Source organism: Megalobrama amblycephala, linkage group LG24 (genome assembly GCF_018812025.1).
Source record: "Megalobrama amblycephala isolate DHTTF-2021 linkage group LG24, ASM1881202v1, whole genome shotgun sequence".
NCBI classification, from domain to species: Eukaryota; Metazoa; Chordata; class Actinopteri; order Cypriniformes; family Xenocyprididae; genus Megalobrama; species Megalobrama amblycephala.
The window spans coordinates 32,167,845-32,192,733 of NC_063067.1; the positions used below are offsets into that span (position 1 = coordinate 32,167,845).

Consider the following 24,889-nt stretch of genomic DNA (forward strand, 5'->3'; position numbering starts at 1 on the left):
CAGCTTTAACTAAAAAAAAAAAAAAAAAAACATACAAAAGCTTAACAGAAATTATTCTGATAAGAGTGTTTTCCAACATAATGATGGAAATATTAACGTGTTTAGAGGCTGTTTTGCAGTTGTTTTAGCAGCAATATAGAGGCAAAACAGATCCAAGAGAAATTTTATTAAAAGTTAATTGATTCTGTGTGGGAGCATTTTGGTGAAATAGTTAACCAGGACGAATCAAGTGCTGGGTATGTGACATGTAACGGCTGTGAGGCGATGTATGTACATGACAATACAGTACATAATAAAGCCAGCATTTGCTTGGACTGAACACATTTTTTTGTTTCTTGTGTGTGTGGGAAGTTGCAGTGACAATATAATTTAAGTTTGAAGGGAGTCTTGTCTATTGACTAAGAAGAATTATATTTAAAAGCATCTTACTTCAGTGTAATATGTTACCATATCATCACACTAACAACTGAGAATTAGAATAATGTGACGTATCGAAATCAGAGAAAATCATAGTTGGGTGGCGGGTGGATGGTTTATTTTTAACAGCGGATTCGTGTGATGTTAGAGCCGATCCGCACATCACCTCCGCTGAGACATACGTCATGATCAGAACATGCCGTTTCGAGGAGAAGTGGAGGTTAATGTTTTTGATGAAATATTACGTGGGCGTATCAATAATAATAATAATAAAAAAGATGTGCGCTGATAAATCATTTACAATAAACATTGCAACATTCTGTAAAAAATTAAGAAACGTCATTTTTGATTTCATGGTGACTTCAAGTCTTTTTTAAAAAGTCTGAGGGAAAATATTCTGCAAATGACAGAACTTGTAAAGCAACGCACATACACAGAGAGCGCAGAAAGAAAGACCATATGTGGTGAGATCACACCAGGTGTGTGGGTTCTAATCAACTGCTATGCTCGCATCACTCAATTTCTACTTAAGATGGTTTCAAAGTGGCAAAATAACAGAAATCCTCACATTTAAGTGTGATATTTGTTTAGAAAATGAGAACTAGGCGCTCTCAAATGACATTTACATTGTGCACAATGAAGTTACACATAACAATACAGGGTCTTTCTTAATGGAACGGAAATGCTCAGCTAATCTGAATGTCTCCATTCAGTTTTATTTTACTTTTAAAGAATTATTTTGTCATTTGACAATGGAAGACAAAAGTAGAAATTTTGAAGAATATGTTTATTGCTGGTCCATGCAATTACAAGAAATGTAGACTGGAGCTGTCAAAAGCTTTGAAAATGACATAAAAGGACCACAAAAGCAATCCTAATTTTGAGCTATATTACAATAATACAACAGTTTGGTGTGAGGAACAGGTCAAATGTGATGATATGATGTGGTCGATTAGTGATGGTATCATTAAGGATTCAGGGCCCTATCATACACCCGGCGCAGTGCGACACCAGATGCGATGCAAGTGTTTTTTGCTAGTTTCAGCCCAACACAGTTATCATTTGCACGTCCAGCACCATGTTGTTTAAATAGCAGATGCACTCATCTGTTCACCCATGGGCGTGCTGGTCTTTCAGGTGTACTGTTGGCGGGTTGCTATTTTGAGGCAACTGAAAACGACTGTGACAGTGACCAACAGAAACCTGGTCTAAAGTCAATGGAGCAGTATTTTTTTATAGTTATTATTTAAAAAGCGTGTTAGTAATATGGGCCTATAGGTGAGTGCACAACGCACATACATTCTTCTTGTTACAAACACAGGAAAGCGCAGCAGCACACAAACATTTTTAAATATTAAAAACAGGATTCCTCTCTGGAGAAGCGTTCAGTCTTATCGCTTGCAAATTCTGCCACGTAAATAGCGAATCCGCCATGGTGCAAGCACAACTGTTTTTTTAAAGGGAATAGGACATGACACTCTGATTGGTTTATTGCACATTATGCCCAAAACACACTCATTACTCATTAAGGGATTTGGTACAACCCATTTAGATAATGCTCCGGGCGCGCTGACCGTTTTTTCTGTTGTTAAACTGGCAAAAGTGGATTCAGACAAGCCCTAAGTGCACCTGTGTCATGGGCTTTAGACAATGCGCTTAGATCTTTAAAATAGGACCCTTAAAGGTGCAATATGTCAGTATTTTGCAGTAAAATATCCAAAAACCACTAGGCCAGTGTTATATATTTTGTTCACTTGAGTACTTATAATATCCCAAATGTTTGCAACTATTTGTAAATTGTGGAAAATTGCAATTTTAACCAAGGCTGCGGGACGTGTGAGGAGTCGCCTGTCAATGGTGTTATACCCGCGTTACCCTCGGTTTCCGGTTTTATTTTGTAGAAACCATGGAAACACCAAAGACGCTTTAATATATTACATTATAGTAGACAAGGGAACAACTGTTTTGATATATTTATAGACAGAAAACTAATTATTGTTATATAGCTCAACAGCCTCAGAGAAAAACACTATTACGTATCACCAATACGTTTTAAAATTAATTGCATGCCATTTATCAACACAAGCCATCCAGCATTTAATATGATATTGTAAAATCGATCTATCTTACTGCAGTATGTAACAGTGTCTCACAGCAGCCGTCGAGCGAACGCACAGAGTAACGTTATAACATCATTTTCAACACTCTCAATTGTATCTAATATGATAAACAGAGCTGCGTTACCTCATACTCATGACCGGAAAAGCAGTTATTATGACTGTGTCATAATAAAAGTCCCGCTGCTCGTGAGGCGTGTGTTGATCAATCGCTCCAGCTCCTCGTTCAGCTCCACAACACTCGCTCCTGCTCTGCTTCATACTACAGTAACGTTAATTATCGCATCCATGAACATGATTTCTTCCTGAGTCCTATCCCAATTCTTTTCCACCGGCTGTGAGGTGAAGACCACATGTCCCAAGATTCCACGCTCAAACTTGGCATCATCAAGCTACGACTTTGTTTTGAATAGGCCTCTAGCGACCTCTAGTGGACAGAAAATATTACATAGTGCACCTTTAGGGCCCTATTTTAACGATCTAAACGCAAAGTGTAAAGCGCACGGCGCAGGTGCACTCAGGGCGTGTCCAAATCCACTTTTGCTATTTTAACGACGGAAAACGGTCCGTGCGCCGGGGCGCATTTTTGAAATGGGTTGTCCCTATTCTCTTAATGAGTAATGGGCGTAACGTTCAATAAACCAATCAAAGTGTCATCTCCCATTCCCTTTAAGAGCGAGATGCGCTCGCGCCATGGCGGATTGCTATTTACATGGCGTACACGCGATGAGTCAGTTAATATATATGTGTGTGTATTATTGGCACGATTGTTCAATTAATTAGCCAATTTCGTTCATCATTATAAGTAGTAATAGGCTGAACTGAAAATAGGTAGCCTAATTCTAATACACGCAATGACTATTCATCATTACATTTTTATATTTATGTAGCCTACACAATAATATTCTTTTACACTGTAATCCTTTTGTTTTTAATATTTGCCATGTTTGTGTGATGCGCATCCCTGTGTGTAATAAGCAAAGTCAACGCGCACTGTGGACGCGCCCAGAGGCGCAGTTTCTACAAACGCGCTCTAACAAAAAAAATATTGCGCCATTGACTTTAGACTTTAGACCAGGTTTGAGTTGGTCTATGGCGCAGTCTATTTTCAGCTCCTTAAAATAGCAATGCGCCGGCAATGCGCCTGAACACACCTCTTTTTTAGACCAGCACGCCCATGGGCGCACTAACTGGCGCAAATGCATTTACTAATTTAAGGACATGGCGCTGAACGGGAAAACGCGAACGGCGCCGGACGCAAACTAGCAAACACACTTGCGCTGCGCCTTGCGTCGCATTGCGCCGGGTGTATTATAGGGCTTAATGTTAAAAAAAGAACAGAATTAACATTTATTTATTTTATGTTTCAGAAAATAAAGCAAACAAACAATTAGACTATCTATAACAAAAGAAACAGCATTTTTTAAACAAATCACTATTATACAAACATAAATGAATGTAAAACAAATTGAATAAAAATTTTCTTGCAAAAAAAACATAAAGTGGAATTGAGCATGTTTAGTGTTTAATATTTATAAACCGCAGAGAAAAAAATTAATATAAAGATTTACACGTGTAAATGTTTATTTTGTAGAAACAAAGCAAAAACTAACTGACTGTGATGTGTTTAATAAATTATTACACACTGATTTATTATTTTTAAGTATTTGGGATTTTAAAGGGGTCATGAACTGCATTTGTTTTATTTTATAATGTTCTCTGAGGTCCACTTATAATGTAAGCAAGATACATTATCAAAACATGATCATTTAGAACAGGCAATTTTCTATCATGTTTTTGATCCTCTCTTTGAAACACTGTTTGATGGGCTTGCCACATTCAAACGCCCACTGCTATGATTGGGTAACAGTTTTGCATATTAACATAATTTTTGATGTCCCTGCAATTAGGTGTGTGACGTTGTTTTGAAAACTTCTGATGTTGAAAAATGGTAACCGGTGAAATTCAGTCATACATAAAGTGTAAGTACTTGGAATTACCACAGTAATAGTTAACAAAGGATAACTTATGGATTCAACATGAGCAAAAAAGATTGTTTTTAAGTTGGATCTTTTCAAAGAATCAGTTGATTCAGTTCACAAAACCTTTCTTAATGATTCATTCATAAATCAAATTGATTCTCGAGTTCAACTCACAGACTCAGTGATCCCGTCATAGCCCTTAACATCTCACAGGAGGTGAAGAATGGCTCAAATTTCAATCTGTTCCTCACACAAAGCTATCGTATGGCTTTAGAAGATTTATAATACAGCACACATGTTGTACAGACCACTTTTATGGTGCTTTTACACCCCGTTGAAGCTTAAAAGACCCAGTTGGGAAAAGAGCAACCAGTACAGTTATTCAAAATAACTTCATTTGTGTTTCACAGAGGAAAGAAAATCATAGATTTGGAATGACGCGTGTAGGGTGAGTAAATGATGACAGAAGTATTTATTTTTAGGTGAACTATCCCTTTAAGAGCTTAAACTCTGAGGATGATTTGGGATATATATAAGTCTGTAAATTTCCAGTGATTTCACATTCAGAGAAATAATTTCCCCTCCCACATCTGTAGGGAGTGGAGCCATAAACTGTGACATACTAGTTCAATTTCCTTGGAGGACACATTGTATCGAAGCCTCCAAAACCTTCTATGTCACAACACAATTCATTTTCAAAGTGACTGCACAGCTTAATTGAAAGCTCTTCCACCACATCCAAAACACGTCCTGTTCCTGTAAGCCTGATTCTGTGCGTCAGGGTCTATTACTGTCTTCCGCTCATAATCAAGATATGGGCAGATAGCAATAACACATTTGTTCCTGTCTGCTGTGGGTTCACACCGAAACAATAAACGACCAGACATGTTGACCACATGCGTAATGCTTCCGTGAACTAGAGGAGAACATCGGATGCAGCGGTCCGCAGAAGCACTTCTCGTATACATTAACTCTGAGCTTCAAAACATCGCTGTAGTCTACTTATAACATGATTTAGTTAAAGTTGATAGAGACATAGTTGTGAATATGCCACAAGAGCCACACAGGGAAGGAATTACCAATTCATTTTACCTGCAAGATACTCCATGATTGATAGCAGCAAAAACTGTTTCCATAGTAACGTCATCTTCAGCTGCCAGGGGCGAGTGTTACTTGAATCCAGTGCGCCGTGAATGAACGGCTGCTCTCTCCAGAGAAAAACACCTGACCTGTTGAGGACCAGATTATGAGACAAATTAGAAATACTTTATTATAGTACAGTCCATTTTTCTTAATTAACTCCAAAAATTTGTTTTTTATGCAAAAGAAAGCCGTGAGGTAATGAGCGGAGGCTGCTGTGTGCTTGCAATACACATTGTAGGGCAAAAATGGCAGCACTAATGCAGCTAATGTGGCTTAAAACATTGCAAGCGAGAAGATCTCTTGCACTAAGAACCGGAAAACATATACTCTTCCCATCGTGCAAATTGATCGGATAGATTAGATTTTATGTAAATAATCTATTGGAGAAACTAAAGTAGATTTTGACAGTTTTAAGGATTGTATCTATATCATTAAGAATCTGCAGAAAGCTCCATAGATTTTATGCAAAATTTGCTGCAAATAGTTTCACCACTAATGTAGACATGTTGAAAATACATTTTTTTTTTTTTTTTGTATATCAAAATATGTATAACACTTTGCTGAACAGATATACAACAAAAGGAAAAAATAAAACACGTTGGAAATACACCTACAATTCATAGGTTTCACATCAAGTCAAGACATCTCTATTTATATAGCGCTTTATACAAATTAGTTTCAAAGCAGCTTTACAGTGATAAAAAGGAAAAATAATGATTTAATGATGAAAACAGACTTCAATTCTGCTGTAAAGCCATTTTTAGACAATAGTAAACATTGAGTTGAAATCAGATCAGTGTTGATTCATTTTGGTTCGATAACTGTGTTAAGTACATCAATTATGAAATGAGTTCAATTCAGCTATAAAGCAGCTCTGTGATGATTATTGCCATGTTTACTGATTACAACCTGACTGGCACAAAAAAAAAAAAAAGTATTTTCAATGGTGCATTTCACGACCCCTTTAAAGGTGCCATCGAATGAAAAATTTTATTTACTTTGGCATAGATGAATAACAAGAGTTCAGTACATGGAAAATGACATACAGTGAGTCTCAAACTCCATTGTTTCTTCCTTCTTATATAAATCTCATTTGTTTAAAAGACCTCCAAAGAACAGGCGAATCTCAACATAACACCGACTGTTACGTAACAGTCGGGATCATTAATATGTACGCCCCCAATATTTGCATATGCCAGCTCATGTTCAAGGCATTAGACAAGGGCAGCCAAGTATTAACGTCTGGATCTGTGCACAGCTGAATCATCAGACTAAGGTAAGCAAGCAAGGACAATAGCGAAAAATGGCAGATGGAGCAATAATAACGGACATGATCCATGATTACATGATATTTTTAGTGATATTTGTAAATTGTCTTTCTAAATGTTTTCGGTTAGCATGTTGCTAATGTACTGTTAAATGTGGTTAAAGTTACCATCATTTCTTACTGTATTCACGGAGACAAGAGCCGTCGCTATTTTCATTTTTAAACACTTGCAGTCTGTATAATTCATAAACACAACTTCATTCTTTATAAATCTCTCCAACAGTGTGTAATGTTAGCTTTAGCCACGGCAGCACTAGCCTCAAACTCATTCAGAATCAAATGTAAACATCCAAATAAATACTATACTCACATGATCGACGCATGCATGCAGCATGAATGACGAACACTTTGTAAAGATCCATTTTGAGGGTTATATTAGCTGTGTAAACTTTGTTTATGCTGGTTAAGGCAGTCGAGAGCTCAGGGGCAGAGGAGCGCGAGCATTTAAAGGGGCCGTGCGCTGAATCGGTGCATATATAATAATGGCTCAAAATAGGCAGTTAAAAAAATTAATTAAAAAAATCTATGGGGTATTTTGAGCTTCACAGACACGTTCAGGAGACACCTTAGACTTATATTACATCTTGTTAAAACTGGTTCTAGGGCACCTTTAAAACTTGACGGATGAACTCGCACCGTGCCAATTTTAGGGCTGCAACTAATGATTATTTTGATAATCGATTAGTTGGCTGATTATTTCTTTCGATTAATCAGATTTAAAAAAAAAAAAAAAAAAAAAAAAATATTTTTTAAATTATTTTAAAAAAGGACAATGCTGTCCTTCAAACAAACATGCCAACTAAATGCAATGAAAACATAGTGAATATATTTATGCTATGTGCAAAAGATCTATAAAGCAAAACAGTTTAAATCCTTACATTAAAAATTGAAGACGATAATAAAGAAAAATAAACAAAGTCAGTGTTAACAGATAAGTTCTGCAGGAGGAACACACACACATTCACTCTGGACCCACTTTCATAAAATACTAGAATTACATGTTTACTTTTAAACTTTAACATCCGACAACAGATATTTCAGCAAAATTAATATTTTTTCACTGAATATTAATTGGCTCTTTCTCTGCGTCCCATCTGTTTGACGCAACATGCGCGCGCCGGCGCTCATTCAGAGCCATCATGCAAAATGCAAAAAAACTTGAGTAAATTTGTAACACTTACAGATAAGGATATAACCGTAAAATGAAAGTTTTGCAATGAAGAATCATATCACAAATTAAACAGCACACGCATCTGTCAAAGCGCCATTACACTAATGCATTAGCTTGACGCTTAAAATAAAGAATTCTCATGTTTTGGGCAGATTGGATCACGTACGTTTCCCGCAGCAGCTCAAGCTCACTCTGTTTCCTTCACTATTTTTAGATGCATTTTGTTCATGCGTTATTCAGTGCTGTAATTTGACGCGACTAGACTGGCGGAAGTTTTCATGCACGGTGGGCAGATGCGACTAATCGATAATGACATGATTTTCATTATCGATTTTATTAATTAGTTGTTGCAGCACTAGCCAATTTTGATAATAATTTCAGGTTTTATATACGTAGCCATCTTTAATATTTACTTTTGTCATTGTTATTTTGGCTAATTTTAGCGTGAGACTCAAATATGAACTTGACTTCAGTTGCCTGTTCATACAGACAGTATTCAAGCTTCTTTTATAAGCTGCTGTGAGACACAATATGACCAGTTACTATGTCTGCTCCTCCAGTGAACATATTTTCAAACAAAGATACGCCAGAATCAACCTCTGTCTTTCTGAAGCCAAACTGCAAATTTAATTTAGCCTATCAAATTCAAAGACCCGAAATGTTGTTTTTTAACCAAAGCAATCTTTTGCTAATATAGGCTATTATGAAACAACTTGAAGCAACTACTATGAATTATTATGACAAACTAAGAAGAAGAAAGTTGAAGCATGCAGCAACAGGCACAAAAGTACGGAACAGGCTTCATGAATTCAGATATACCTTCAAATCTACTGAACTGTTTTAGTGATTAAATCCATTTACTCTAAAAGCAATCACAAAAACGTTAAAAAGTCTGGAGATTCAGTCCAGTTATATGGTAATGTCCTCACCTGAGCCAGTTTTCCATCACCTTCTGGTTGAGTCAGAGGATATAAACATTACAAGTATGATGGTGGTCAGAAGGGTGTGCTTGTTTTGTAAAAATGACACACCATTCACAACAACCAGTGAGTTATGGGGTTCGGATGGTGTTCTGTCGATCTGCCAAGCAACTTTTAAAATTCAATTTGTAGAGCCAAAAATAGAGAAAGCAAGAGAAAAGGAAGGAGATAGTGCTGTTGATGTGAGAACAGAGAGACTGCAATTTTTAATTTTAGATCATTTTTTTCTAATAATGTTTAAATCTTAACTGTCCCTTTTGATCAATTTAATGTCTCCTTGCTGAAAAAAAAACTATTAATTTCTTTGTAAAAAAAAAAAAAAAAATCTTACTGACTATTCATCAGCTCCTGCCACTGAAAAAAGAAAAAATACAAAAGGTAATTGCGGCTTTTTTTCTCACTGAGTTTACATCTCGCAATTCTGACTTATAAACTCGCAAGAGATATAAACTTGCAGTTCTGAGAAATAACGTTAGAATAGCGAGAAAAAAGTCAGAATTGCGAGAAAAGTCAGAACTGTGAGTTTATTTCTCTGTAACTCGCAATCACGAGTTTATATCTTACAGTTCTGACTTTTTTTCTCAAAATTGCAAGTTTATATCTCGCAATTCTGATTTTTGATGAGAATTGCAAGATATAGTCACAATTGCGAGACAAAAAGTCATAATTGCAACTATTAACTCGGACTTTATTTGTCAGAATTGCAACTATTTCTCAGAATTATTAGTATATTTCGCAATCCAGACTTTATTGGATTTATTTATTGCAATTCTGAGAAAAAAAAAGTCCGAATTTCAACTATTTCTAAGAGTTGTGAGTTTGTATGTTGCAATTCAGACTTTATTTCTCAGAATTGAAACTACTCAGAATTGCGCATTTATATCTCGCAATTTGGACTTTATAACTCACAATTGCAAGATAAAAATCAAAATTTTGAGACGTAAACTCGCAATTGTGAGGAAAAAAGTCAGCATTATGAGATCAAAACTCACAATAACCTTCATTATTTTTTATTCGGTGGCAGGAACAAGCATTCATAGTATTCACTATGGTTACTTTTCGGTAACTATCGAAATCTCAGAATTAAATCATTCGCTGAACATGTTCTGGATGGCACCAAGCCATGTTTATACTAGTTGCACTGCATATTTAATGTTATGCAGGTCATATTTTTTTAACCTTGTGTAGTTTTGTTTATGGTTTTCAAGAATAAGAGCATGTCACACAATCTGTCCATGTTGGCATATCTGCCTTATTTGACGAGTTTCAACCAAATGGCAGATTAATTTGCACCCACAAACCACAGAATTTGATCAGAACAGACCTGTGACCCATTTTTGGGTTGTGGCCAACCAGTTAAGAACCACTGCTTTAAGATGCTCAACGTCAATTTCTCATAATACACTTCAGAGGAGCGGTTCACACAACTCACTGATGCACAAAGCACACACACTTGCACAAAGCCAAGTAATATCCAGGCCACTGAAGACTTATAAGGGCACTCCAAGAATGATAATTATTGCCATGTAGTTGTCAGAGCATGGCGCCTCAGGAAGGATTCCCCTCATCTTTCAAGTTTTAGGCTGGTTTTAGCAGGAGTAAGTGTGTAAAATGGGATTTAAATACTCTGGATTTTGTGCGAAGAACACTGCATGTCATGTTCTGTCTTGCTAAGCAGTCTTGAAGTGAAATCCTCAATGGCAGTGAGCCTGTGAGACCGTCTCATCATACTGAACCGTCTAGTTCTTTTCCATTAATGAAAGTGTGCACAGTGTGTAATTAGGGGCTCTGTTATTTGCAGCCTAATTTAATGCTTTTTATACAAACAATTCAACATCCCTCTAAATAAAACACCCTGAAGATGTAAAACCGCATCAATGATGCTTAATGTGCATACCCTCTGAAGCAAAGACTGTTTCAAAGTGCCATCTCCACTCCATTACTGATTATGTTTCTTTGTTCCTTGATCAACATAATCAGGGTCAATACGAAAACATGTATATGTGTCCAGACCTTTACCAAACTGCAACCGTCAAACCCGTGCAGCAGATATTGGTGAGATGTCAAATGTAATGGAAAAATGTTCAAGTGTAGCCGCAAATTGACTTGTAAGTATTCTTCTCTCCTGAGGACAATATTCTGTCAATAGCAGTTGTAACAAACTGTATTACGATGCCCTCAAGTGCTTCAGAAAACTGAAATATCAAAAACATTAAGACAAAAAGAAGCATTCTGATAAGCAACACACTCAGACAGACAGTCCATTTATGACAAATAAATCTGTTACTGTCCCGTAACATTGCATTTATAGGTTAGTTAACTGACGTCTTCGTGGCACAGCACTTTATTCCGTATAATATGCGGGTGAGATCTTGCTGGTTTATGTTTTGATGATCCTCTGCGGGGTATAAGAGGGATTATTGTGTCGCTGGCCGACCTGACTGATTTTCTCAATTACGAAGCTGTTGAGCGCAGTTTAGCGGGACAGATGTTATATTTGTATTCATTTATTTCATTATTTTACGGGGTGGATGACACGTGAAATGAGGCTGAAACAAGAGATGAATATCTATAATGTCCCTTACATAAGGACACATATAAATGGCATCAGGTGTGACTTATCCAAGGATTTATGGAAGGAAAAAAAAAGCTGCTGTAAAGCTGAAAAATTGACTGGTTTAGTTAGACCGACATCAAACTGCAATATATCGTTATTTAGATATTGATTTTAATATTAGACGCTGAACGAAATAATAAATCAATCTATAATCTCTAATATTAATGTTCAAGTCGAGCGTGTTGACATGCACAATCCTACACTGATTATGCGTAATAATCTGACAGCATGTAAGGTCATGTAAAACTGTTATGTTAGTCATTACCGTTTAAAACAAAAACCAGTATGCATAGATTTTTGCTTTGATTTTACTCTTCATGTTGTGTTTTGGTGTTTAATTCAGTGTGTGCATGACTAATTCACATTTCGGTTCATGGCTTTGATGTCATAACCAAGAATATCCAGAAAGAATTTCATGTCATTCTTTTTTGTGTTGTTGAGAATGAGCTTATTTTTAATAGTTTTCACTGTCTGCATGTAAACACACATACAGCACATAATAACTGACATATAGGGCTAAGCTATGGACTGAATATTAAAGATAAACTATATTGCCAAAGGTATTGGAATAGAATTCCAGAGTTCCAATCACTTCCATGGTCACAGGTGTATAAAATCAAGCACTAGGCATGCAGACTGCTTCTACAAACATTTGTGAAAGAATGGGTCGCTTACAGGAGCTCAGTGAATTCAAGCGTGGTACCGTGATAGGTTGCCACTTGTGCAATAAGTCAATTTGTGAAATTTCCTCACTACTAAATATTCCACAGTCAACTGTTAGTGGTATCATAACAAAGTGGAAGCAATTGGGAACAACAGCAACTCAGCCATGAAGTGGTTGGCCACGTAAAATCACAGAGCAAGGTCAGCGCATGCTGAGGTGCGCAGAAGTCGCCAACTTTCTGCAGAGTCAATAGCTACAGACTTCCAAACTTCGTGTGGCCTTCAGATTAGCTCAAGAACAGTGCGTAGAGAGCTTCATGCTCATCAAAGCTCATCAACTGACCACGGGTGTTCCTCAGGGTTCAGTTCTTGGACCCCTCCTCTTCTCCATTTACACTACATCACTTGGTCCCATCATTCAGGCACATGGTTTCTCCTACCATTGCTATGCTGATGACACACAACTCTTCCTTTCATTCCAACCAGATGATCCCACAGTAGCTGCACGAATCTCAAGCTGTCTGGCGGACATCTCGGCATGGATGAAAGAACATCATCTACAGCTCAACCTGGCTAAGACTGAGCTTCTCGTCTTCCCTGCCAATCCGACTCTAAATCACGATTTCAGCATCCAGCTAGGCACATTCTCAATTACCCCATCAAATTCGGCCAGAAATCTTGGAGTAATCCTTGATGATCAACTGACCTTCAAAGACCACATTGCAAAGACAGCTCGGTCATGCAGATTTGCACTTTACAACATCAGGAAAATCAGGCCCTTTCTAACAGAACATGCAACACAACTTCTGGTCCAGGCTCTGGTCATTTCTAAGCTTGATTACTGCAATGCTCTTCTGGCTGGACTGCCATCATGCACAATCAAGCCTCTACAAATGATTCAGAACGCAGCAGCACGTCTCGTCTTCAACGAGCCCAAAAGAGCCCACGTCACGCCTCTCTTCATCTCTCTTCACTGGCTACCACTTGCTGCTCGCATCAAATTCAAGGCGTTGACGCTTGCTTACAGATCCACCACAGGCTCAGTACCCTCCTACTTCCACTCACTCTTACGAGTCTACACTCCTACCAGAAACCTGCTCTCATTAAAGGAGCGAAGGCTTGTGGTACCATCACAGAGAGGCACGAAATCACTTTCCAGAACATTCTCATTCACTGTCCCTTGCTGGTGGAATGATCTTCCTGCCTTCATCCGGAATGCGGAATCCCTGGCAATATTCAAAAGACAGCTGAAAACCCATCTCTTTCGTGAGCACTTAACCTCATCTTAAAAAAAAAAAAAAAAAAAAAAAAAAAAAAAACTTCTTATTCCTTTCCTTTCACTTCCTCTAATCCCTCTCTATTGTAGCTTAGGATAATCTGAGCACTGCCTATAACTTGTATTATGAGCACTTATGAGCTTGTCTATTTGCCTCGTCATGACGACTCGCTTGTTGTATTCCTCACTTGTAAGTCGCTTTGGATAAAAGCGTCTGCCAAATGAATAAATGTAAATATAAATGTTCATGGAATGGGTTTCCATGGCCGAGCAGCTGCATCCAAAACTTACATCACTAAGTGCAATGCAAAGCGCCGGATGCAGTGGAGTAAAGCACGCCGCTACTGGACTCTAGAGCAGTGGAGACGTGTTTTCTGGAGTGACCAATCACGCTTCTCTGTCTGGCGATCCGATGGACGAGTCTGGGTTTGGCAGTTGCCAGGAGAACGGTACTTGCCTGACTGCATTGTGCCAAGAGTAAAGTTTGTTGGAGGGGGGGGTTATGGTGTGGGGTTGTTTTTCAGGGGTTGGGCTTGAACCCTTAGTTCCAGTGAAAGGAACTCTTAATGCTTCAGCATACCAAGACATTTTGGACAATTTCATGCGGATTAAGAATGGGATGTCATTAAAGTTCATGTGCACATAAAGGCAGACGTCCCACAACTTTTGGCAATATAATGCATGTATTATAACTTTTTATTTGGTAACTATACTTTTCCTATGTCATAAGGTGAGACACTACAGGCAAACACATTGTCTTTTTGATGTAAATTTTGGGATTCTGGGCTTTTCATAAAGTTTTTTTTTTTTTTTTCAGACTAGTGCAAAGAAAAAATTCCAAAATGATCTTTGAGTGTATGTTTTATAGCACTGTATCTATTTGCATCTGTTTTCTGTTTTCAAGGCCGTCTTCTCAAAATTATTTTCTTCTCCTACACTGAGCCAGAAATCTCCACTTCAATAGCACTTACATAAACCAAACTTTACAGTTTTAGTCCTAACTAACTACAGTGCACTGCATAAATGAGTACACCCCCTCTGAACAAATACAAAAGATGTATTTTCTTAATGATTCCTAATACAATTCATGGAAAAATGGCAAAACTGAAATGTATTAAACATACACTTAATAAAAACTGAGAAATATATGTCATTGATATCCATAAAATATGTAGAATAGCCAATTTTGTTTAAATGAAGGATTGCAGAAATGAGTACACCCTAGATTTAATTCAACAAATGTATAATATTCTAATACTTATTATGTCATCCATATTTTTAAGTATTCTGCTCTGACCCTTCTTACAAGTTCATGACAAATTAACACATCTGTCCTGTTTAACTCCTGGATGATGAGCTCCTTAAATGCCCTGAACAACTCGTCTCTACAGAATCCCCAACAGGCGCTCAAGAGTGTTAGGACTGAGTGCAATACATGTCCACAGAAGGTTTTTCACCTTGGGAGAATGCATATCCTCATTGTCATGTTGAAAAAATGCCCAACAATGCAGGGAATGAGGAGAGAGTAGCATCTTCTTTTCAGGTTTGTGTATTACATCACACAGCGGTGTGTGAATTCATGACAGCATTGATAAAGCACAAATCCCTCACACTTTCAGCACTCATACATCCCTATATAAGAGCTTTACTACCGCTGAACTTTACTGTGGGAACCAGGCACTTCTCAGTGTACTCCTCCTCTAGCAACACCAGAACATTTTGGATGCTGTAAGATTCAAAATGATTGATTTGGTCTCATGAGACCAGAGTATGTATTCCCAGAAGTCTATATTTTGTAATTATGAGCCTTGGATAAGGCTAATTGACTTTATTGTGCTTTGGCTACAGTAGGCAGTTCCAGTGAGAACAACAACCATGCATGTCATTTCTGCAGGCTGCATCTTACTCTGTGAGATAAACAGTCACTCTTTTCATAGCTTTTGTTGATTTTGAGACACTCGCTTGGTATTTCTCCTGCTCTTTGTCTAGCAAAAAAAAAATCACTCATCACTAAATGAAAGCTTAAAAAATGAAGGCCTGATTATTTCACGGGCCTTGTCACAAGTCCATTGTTTTTGAATATCTGTGTTACTTTTGCTGTATTTTCACACTTAAAACAATGATTTGGTAATCCTCTTGTACCACTGTCCTCTTTTGTGCTAAGAAATAAGTCTCCTGACAGTTCTCTCCCAAGTGGTTCATTGTTGTCAGCATTAAGTCTGAGAATGATTCAGTGGGCTATACAACACTTTTAATTGTCAACACATTACTTATTTTTAAATGTTTTGCTTCAACATACTTACCTGTTGATCAAAAATTGCCTTAAACTTACACCAGAAAAATGTTATTCAGTTTTATTTAGTAACTTCCAGAAGGGTGTACTCATTTTTGCAACACAACATTTGATCCTTTTGTTAACAAAATCTTATTTTTCTGAATAATTTTGACATGCTTCTTTGGTAATTGATCAAGCAGACTTGCTGGAACATTATATCTCTAAAGAACCCTAACATGTCTTCTAAGTAAAGAGAAATTGCTGAATTTGTTACTTTTCAGTGTACTCATTTATGTTGTTCACTGTATATTCTGAAGGTTTTTACAGAGGGGTTTGATTACAAGGGTTGATAAAAAGAGATATCCAAAATCCACTCTGTAATAACCTTTGACTCAATATGTCCAAAAAAACGAAACAAGAATTTTGAACCTGACTTCATCCAATGTTCAGATTTCTGTTCTATAAATGTATGTAAATTAGAGCATATTTAATTAGATAATGCCTCATTTGCATATTCAAACAACATTTCAGAAAACTTGTAATACAAAATGTTTACAAATAAACTGGGGAAATATGCTGATATTAACTATTAGTTAATTTTTGTACCCTATGGTGTCTTGCCTTAAAGCCCCCCTGTGGTGAAAATGTTTATATGTCTATGTGGTATATTTAATATGCTTTGAGACAAACCATGTGCAAATGCATAAGTCAACACCATTGCTTAGTATTTTCTCTGCAGTAAAGTCTCAAACCCGCGGTTTGAAATCGCTGGTGTTTCTGACATCACAAACTACCTTGTAACCAATCACGTCAAAGTGCCGGCAGGCTTTAGCATATCATTAACTGACTGCGCAAGGGAGTCTCAAAAGAAGCCAGGTTATCCCGGTATATTTTTCTGTTGATATGAAAAATCGTGTAGATTTAGCAATATAGTAGGTGTATAATGTATATTGCGATGCTATGATGAACTATGTGCCATTCTCCCCTGATGTTTTAAGTTGTTAAAAGTGTTTCTTTGTGTAACATTAGCAACACATTATTAGCTGTTTGATAACATAGTCAAGCAAAAGGCTAATCATATTTATTACTGTTATGTGTCCGACGTTGTAAAAAGCGAAACCATTGGGCAGCGTTTGCCTCAGTAAGTTGACCGAGTGGATCTCTGAGCTTGCGCGAGTGAGTGGAGGCGGGGCTAATTATCATATTCATAGATCCGTGTATAATAAATGAGGCAAGGGTGTAGAGTTACATTCAAGCTATTTTAAGGCAAAACAATGGGAAAAAAATGTTTAAATATGTAATTTTGGTGATCAAAGATGAGTTGTAAAGGATAAAATTATTGACTACATGGGAACTTTAAGAGATCCTTCATTTGTCTTGGAACTTGAAACATCAGTTGCAAAAATGGCATTTAAAGATGGTTTGATCCATTTTGGTGAATCGCTTCAAAATGACCATTTCAATGATTCAGTGAAATCTTTGATTCAACAATTGTTTTTTTTTTTTTTGTTTGTTTTTGTTTTTTTATGTATTAAAATGTTTTACTAAAAATAAGGGTAGGGCTAAATCCAAAATTAAAGAATTGGCTCCCTTTCAGTTCATGAGGAGGAATCTGAATTAAATTGGCTACAAACCACAGAAAGCTGATTTGGAATTTAAAATGAATTGAGGAATCAATCAATCAATCCATCAATCCATCCATCCATCCATCCATCGCCAAAGAAATATCAGTCCTACTGACCTACTAGCACCAACTGTCACCAACATATATTGAGATACAGCGATGAGCAAGGCCCGATTTGAGGCACAGTTGTAGTGGACCTCACAATATTAATCTCAGGTGGTGACGAGTGAAGCTTTGTCTCTGAAACACAAAGCCATTAATAACAGCCTATCAATTGCTTTCTCTCTCTCAAACCAAAGAGTGGCCTCTACGGGTACCGGAGCACATCATCAAAATAGCAAATGAGGCTGGAGGCAGCGGCGAGGGAACCAGTACACAGAGGCGCGAGATTTGTGATAATCATCATTCACTCTGTCCCTTTGCCTGTAGGCACTTTACATCAAAACAAATGACAACTGCATCTCATAGTGACATGTTAGCTTAAGCAAATGCATAGAAGACAGCTTATCAAAACCATTCCCGACGGAGAAACTGCTGTGTGCCAACGCTGATACAAGTGAGATTTAGGATAAATGTGCAGTCCGCGGCACATTATTGCATTACTGTAACGGTGAACACTATGTGGTGTGTGTTTTTTTCCTTTTCTTTTTTTAAATTATGAATAAATGTTTGATGAACAGCTTGATGAACAGCTGGATTGTATTTAGCAACAGGTGAGATGACCAATCTAGCAACTGAGAGAAGGCCGATGAATGCAACCCGTTACCATACAAATTACAAAAGAAAAGAGATTCGATAGATTTTATTTTCATGGACTTCAGTCAGTGTGAGATTAAAAAAACCTGATTTGATACATGAATTTCTAAGGCCTCTAAATTATCAACATGATCAAAATGTTGCTGAAAAACTTGTACACAATCTACTACATGCCTTCTGTCATCTGATTGATTATACGTTTTTAGTATAATTCTAAAAACATCTCCCTTCAGGTCGTGGTGTGCGTGTCTTTTCTCTCTGAAATCTTAACTGATTTTTAAACCATAAACGTAAGGAATAACTTTCATATTGTTAGTAATATTTCAAGATGAACATTTACATCATTTTTTAGAAAAATCATTAAAATCATATTAAATGTATTTATGTATAATCAGTGTTGGGGATAGTTATTTTTAAAAGTAATGCATTACAATATTGCATTACTCCCTAAAAAAGTAACTAATTGCATTACTTAGTTACTTTTCATGAAAAGTAATGTAACACGTTACTTTTTCTCACCTGCGCTGGGCTTGCTTGTTTGTTTTTAATAACAACAAAATAAAAAGTTCTATTTTTTGCATATTTGCACTTGTACAGTAGAGGGCGCAACTCAAACAAACCCTTCAGCTGTGCTGTCATTGGATTAAAGAAGAATAGGATACAGAAGAAAGTTTAACACTCTTATTTCTAAATCTAATCTAAGGTCATTTTTGCTTATTAGTATGGTTAAAGGTCAGCAGCAAAGACATTGGTTAATAAAGTGAGATTAAATACATAAAGTATATTTAATATAGTTAATTACAGGTTTGTGTAAAATTCTGAGATTGCATTTCACTGTTTTTATTCATTTTGAACAATACTGAATGTTTGAGTGGAAGTGAGAAGAGTAAATGCGTGTTCACATTGAGTCTAGAACTACAATAACCATCATCTCAACATGGGGACAGGAGAGCTGTCAGTCAATAAATGTGAAAAAGTAACTTGCGTTACTTATTTGAGAAAGTAACTTGGATAAATTGTTGTAAATTGAAAAAGTAATGTGTTACTTTACTAGTTACTTGAAAAAGTAATCTGATTACGTAACTTAAGTTACTTATAATGCGTTACCCCAACATGTGTATTATACAATTCAACAGGCTTTGAGGAATGTTTATTTGTTCATTTCTCAGTTAAATTGCATTATCTGCTTTGTTCCCAAGAATAAAAAGAGTTCTGATCATAAAACTTAAGCATTTAAATATCATACTCATAAGACATATCATTGGGAGATACAGAGTGACAACAGATATTATATGCTTTTTATGAACATAAACTGCTATACGGTTACATAGATATCAGAATTTCTTACTTTTTGGATATAAAAATATCTGCAACTGCACCAAATTGTATGTTTTTGCTCAGTTTGGGCAATATCAAAGTGTTTTTCCTCCTTGAGTATGAGCTGCATATCCTCCAATATCATATTATATGAGCAATAAAATCCTTATTTATCAAATATAACAACACACTTTGGTTAAATAAAGTGTTGCATTTAAAAAAAAAAAAAAGATTTTTCTGACTATCATTTCATATGTAAGGCTTTACAGTGTTAACCTTAACTAGGGTTAAGGTTTTCTTCCTTTTCATTCATGTAACATACACAAGTCTACATCAGACAAATGCATACATGGTTAAAAAAAATGGCATTCTTTCAATAGCTATTATGTTTTTTTCTTCTTCTCCTTCTTTCTTAAGTACAGACCTCATTTAGCTTTTTTTAAAAGAACTTCACAAAGCTACAATATAGCAATAAGCCTGGTTAAAAAATCCATGGTTTACAGTGGATTTAGAACAGCTGAATGGCTTCACAGAGCTTATTGCTTTTATAAAACTGTTAATCAATAAAAATATTTTTTTTTACAGGTATATGTTGGCAGAGTTATTTACAACAGCTTCGAACGCGGCTCAACCAATCAGAAACAAGGACTGGAACTATCCGTTTTATAATGTCCATTTTGACCTCCTTTCTGGAGATTAGACAGACTATTAAATTGGTTTCACTAACAAACTAAATACCTTTAATGGTATAATCACCGATACTTTGCACATGTTAAAATCTTTAGTTTTTTTTTTATACCTTCCATAGTGTCTTTCAGGATTTTTCTGTCACATTGTGTTGTTAAGTGCTGATCTGTTGTAATTAGAGTAGGCATGCGTTTGTCCTTAATTTATTTGCTCCCTTAAACCCAAAGTCAGAGACACTCATTAGGATAACGAATGGCAGCTTTGGAAAGAGGTCTCAGGACACAGAATTCTTCCAACTCCTACATGACTAGACGACTAATAAGTCTCATCATGGCTGCTCCCAGCGCATGAGGATTTTTCAGAACAACGCCGTTTTTAAAAATGTCAACCCACAAGGGCGCTTACGCTAACAGATACCTTGAATGAGTTGTTTTTGTGCCATATAGTCTCCGCAAGAGATTATTTAGAAATGCAATTTAGTTCTTGGCATGAATAAATTGAGGGAAGCGCACATATATAAAGCAGGTCATTTGAAGATTCTCCAAGGTGTGAATTTTACGCAAGTTGTCTGTGGCGATGTATGACTTAATTTTCGCAGCTTCAATATTATTAGAGGTTCAAAGAATTTTTACACCACACATACGGAATGAAACGAGCAAAATGCTGCATTAAATCCAAGCGCTTCCTCGCATGCAATACAGAATGCACAGAGTCCTCGGCTGGATTTTATCGCGGATTCATATTAAATCTGTGGCAGCGAGATGAAAGGACACTTGCCACTTCTAAGCGGTGTGAAAAGTGAGGGACATTTCTTGACTTCTCTTGACTCCATGAGCATCTCATATTGCATGCATACTTCAGATGAATAATTCAAGTGAAATTAAAAACCAAAAGTTCACATTAAAAATGCAAAGCCATATTACAAGTATCATTCCTGGAGGAAGTGGTTATGCTCGAAGAGAGCATGATATCGGTTCAACCACAGAGCATGGGGAAGCGTTACATCATATGAGAAGTATGAAAAATACGAAATGCCTCGCTGATACGATATCAGCACACTTTCAGGAAACACAAACAGGCATTTTGGGCACATTCAAGATACTCTTTACATTACAGTATTCATGTTACATGATTATAATAAGTAACCAACATGTACTTTGCGGATATAGTTACTGTACTATGGAGCTACTTGTAAATACAACACTACATCAGACAAATGTGTACATGATTCAGAAATGTATTTGGGGGGAAAAAAATGCTTTTTTTCCTCTGTTTCTTAAGCAATCATTTGGCTTTCTTTCCAAGAACTTCACAAAGCTACAATGTCCATTTTAACCTCCTTTCTGAAAATTAGAAGGGCTGTTAATTTACTAACAAACAAAATACCTTTATATACCTTTATATGTATATATAGCAAATGTAATATTTACAAGCAGCTCTGTGGTATATACATATATGCAATTTGTTGTAACAAGGACATTGTAATGTGAAGTGTTACCCATTTTTTTCTTCTTTCTGAATGTCAGACTCTCTCCAGGGGCTTTCCTGACACACCAGCAGAGCACCTGTGCATTTCTGCAGGAGATGCGCAGTTAAAGCTACCTGAACTTCACTGCTGCAGAGCTCCTTATATCCGAATCTGTCAGTTCAAACCCTGTCAATCAGCATCATTCAGCACACACTCTTTAACAGTAAACCAACACGAGCTGATGGGTGAACCAATATTTGACCTGCTGATTAAAGCATCTGCTGGTTCAATCAGCACTGATTCGCTGTGAATTCTAATGCAGCAATAAATGTAATGAAAACATAGGGCTGCACCTGAAAACCATGCAAGGTGAAACAATGAGCAGACAGAATAATTCTAATAACAAAACACTCAATTCTGATATGAGAATTTCTACTTTACCCGAAAAACGTGTTTTCTTTTTTCTCCTCACAGTGTATTTCTTCAGTCTGTGTTCCACAAGCGGTAGATGAGAGATGCTGACATCGCAGTCACTGTGATTTCGGAAAAACCATTTTGCCCAAGTCTGTGTCCAGAGAGAGAGAGAGAGAGAGAGAGAGAGAGAGAGAAGAAAAGCTCAGGACGTAGGAGGGTTTCGCCCTTTCTCCTTCGGTTCTTCACCCCTGAATATATTCCAGCACTGCTCCCCCGCGATGTGTCTGCAAACTGAGCTCAAACCCAGACAGTCCTCCTCCTGTGCCAAGCTCACCTCGCTGGATTCACAGCCGTACAGAGAAAGAGAGAGACGCTGTTTGCGGCCAGATTTACATTCAGCGTGTCCAGCCAGCGCTGGGTCCAGCAAATCAGCAGAAGGATAGCGAAAGACTGGAGTGAGACACTATTTGTGAACAACAGCGCCACCTTCCGACCGAATCGTACAGCTCGCCGTTATGACTACAGAAGGGAATCGTGAGGAATTTTAACAGTTTTAGATTCCCTTTAACCATTAATGATTCCTTAACGAGCTCTGGTCCCCTTGCTTTAGAAGTAATTGGCTTCTTCAGGGTCAAAAATTGATATTATGTAAAAATGATATTTATACAATTTTTATTAGCCATTTTTCCCCGTTGAAAATAATACACAGTTCTTCTCTAACATTTTTTAAAATTATTTTTCAATTAAAGCAGTATTCCATGTTAAATTAAACTAGAGACAAGGCATTTAAAATCCAGTTTTTTGAAGGTAGATTAGTGACATCTGGTAGGAGTAAAAAAAGAAAAACTTTTGTAATGCCGTGCTGTAAGCACTAGATTCCTATATAGTTCTATATAAAATGGCTTATAAATTATCTAGTGTTTTTAGACATAAATACTTTTTTTTTTTTTTATCGAGTTTTGGATTACTTAGACATTCTCAAAGACTACTTTTTAATCAAGGTTTAGATTTTTTTGTTTGTTTGAAGTGTTCATTTGTAGTGTCAGTTTTTGCATTAATTTTACTACAGTCAAGCCTGAACACAGAGGTGGACATTTTGTTACACATAACAGCCAAATTAAATACAAATGTAACAAAAATGAACAGGTAGGCGATATTTTATCACAACTTAATAAATCTGGGTCTGTTCTAATTTCAACCTCTTATTTGAATCTTTTGGCTTTCACCAGTTCATTTGTGTGTAGCGTGTGTGTTTCTCTGCATGTGTGTAAATGAGTGTGTGTGTGTGTGTTGTACTCTTGCATAACCTCTTCCTTGCTGTTCTTTTTTGTACTGCTTTGTGGCTGAATTATTGATTTTATTTCACACATTTGGATAAACTTGCTCTGTGTTACAGTCAGGCTAGTTCATATATATGTGTGTGGGGGGAGAGAGGTGGGGGGTGGTGTGTCAATTTTGCACTTTTGACATTTTAGAGTGTCCCCCCTTCATTGCTGTGCACTTCTTTTCTGCACAGTGGCTGATTTGTAGTTTGTACCACCAAAAGTTTCTCTGAGTTTTAGTTTTTTTTTTTTTTTTTTTTTTTTTTGTATTTCCCATTCATTTCCTATATGGCATTCATTTTTTGACCACGAAGGAGCCAAGTGTGACTATATATATATATATATATATATATATATATATATATTTAAATTGTAATAATATTTCATAATATTACTCATTTTACTGTATTTTTTTATCAAATAAATGCAGCCTTGGTGAGCATAAGAGAAAGGGGAGATTTTTGCTTTGCAGGGTAGGAAAAATAAATGTGTTTTGCCTTTGAATTATGTTCATACAGTGATCAAGCATAACATTATGAGCACTGCAGGTGAAGTGAATAACACTGATTATCTCTTCATCACAGCACCTGTTAGTGGGTGGATATTTTAGGCAGCAAGTGCGTCTCTTACCTGGGGAACACATGGCACCAGGATGCACTATGGGAAGAAGGCAAGCCGGCGGAGGCAGTGTGATGCTTTGGGCAATGTTCTGCTGGGAAACCTTGGGTCCTGCCATCCATGTGGATGTTACTTTGACACATACCACCTACCTAAGCATTGTTGAGACCATGCCTTTCATGGAAACGGTATTCCCTGGTGGCTTTGGCCTTTTTCAGCAGGATAATGCTCCTGCCACAAAGCAAAAATGGTTCAGGAATGGTTTGAGGAGCACAATAACGAGTTTGAGGTGTTGACTTGGTCTCCAAATTCCCCAGATCTCAATCTAATCGAGCATCTGTGGGATGTGCTGAACAAACAAGTCTGAGTCTGTTTTGGCAGCAAAAGGGACAAACACAATATTAGGAAGGTGGTCATAATGTTATGCCTGATCGGTGTATTTCTTTCCCCATTGGCAAATAATTATTTCTTTGGACTTGTACCAAGACATTTTTATAGTGTTGGCTGCCATTCCACTGAATATGCGGATCTTGTCAGGAAACTTTCATTTACATAAAAAAAAAAAAACAAGTGACATGCTTTATCTCTGAAACCTGCAGTACAGAACATTCTGCACTTGTTATGTCAAACATGACAGGCTTGCAGTTATGCTCAATGCCTTGAGAAAGATTATATATCTGAGTGTGCTCAAATTGACCTTGAAACAAGACTAGTG

At 36.9% G+C, this 24,889-nt stretch overlaps 1 protein-coding gene across 1 annotated transcript in view; it reads right to left on the reverse strand.

Annotated features, from left to right (window-relative positions):
* Nucleotides 1–22,724, reverse strand: part of cntn3a.2 (contactin 3a, tandem duplicate 2) — a 106,281-nt gene extending 83,557 nt beyond the window's left edge. Inside the window, exons 1-2 of the mRNA XM_048178857.1 lie at nucleotides 22,262–22,724; nucleotides 5,609–5,745 (exon numbers count right to left, since the gene is read on the reverse strand). Of these exons, the coding sequence (XP_048034814.1) occupies nucleotides 5,609–5,663 (55 nt within the window). The 5' untranslated portion in view covers nucleotides 5,664–5,745; nucleotides 22,262–22,724. The remainder of the gene's footprint in view (nucleotides 1–5,608; nucleotides 5,746–22,261) is intronic.
* Between the last annotated feature and the right edge of the window lie 2,165 nt (nucleotides 22,725–24,889).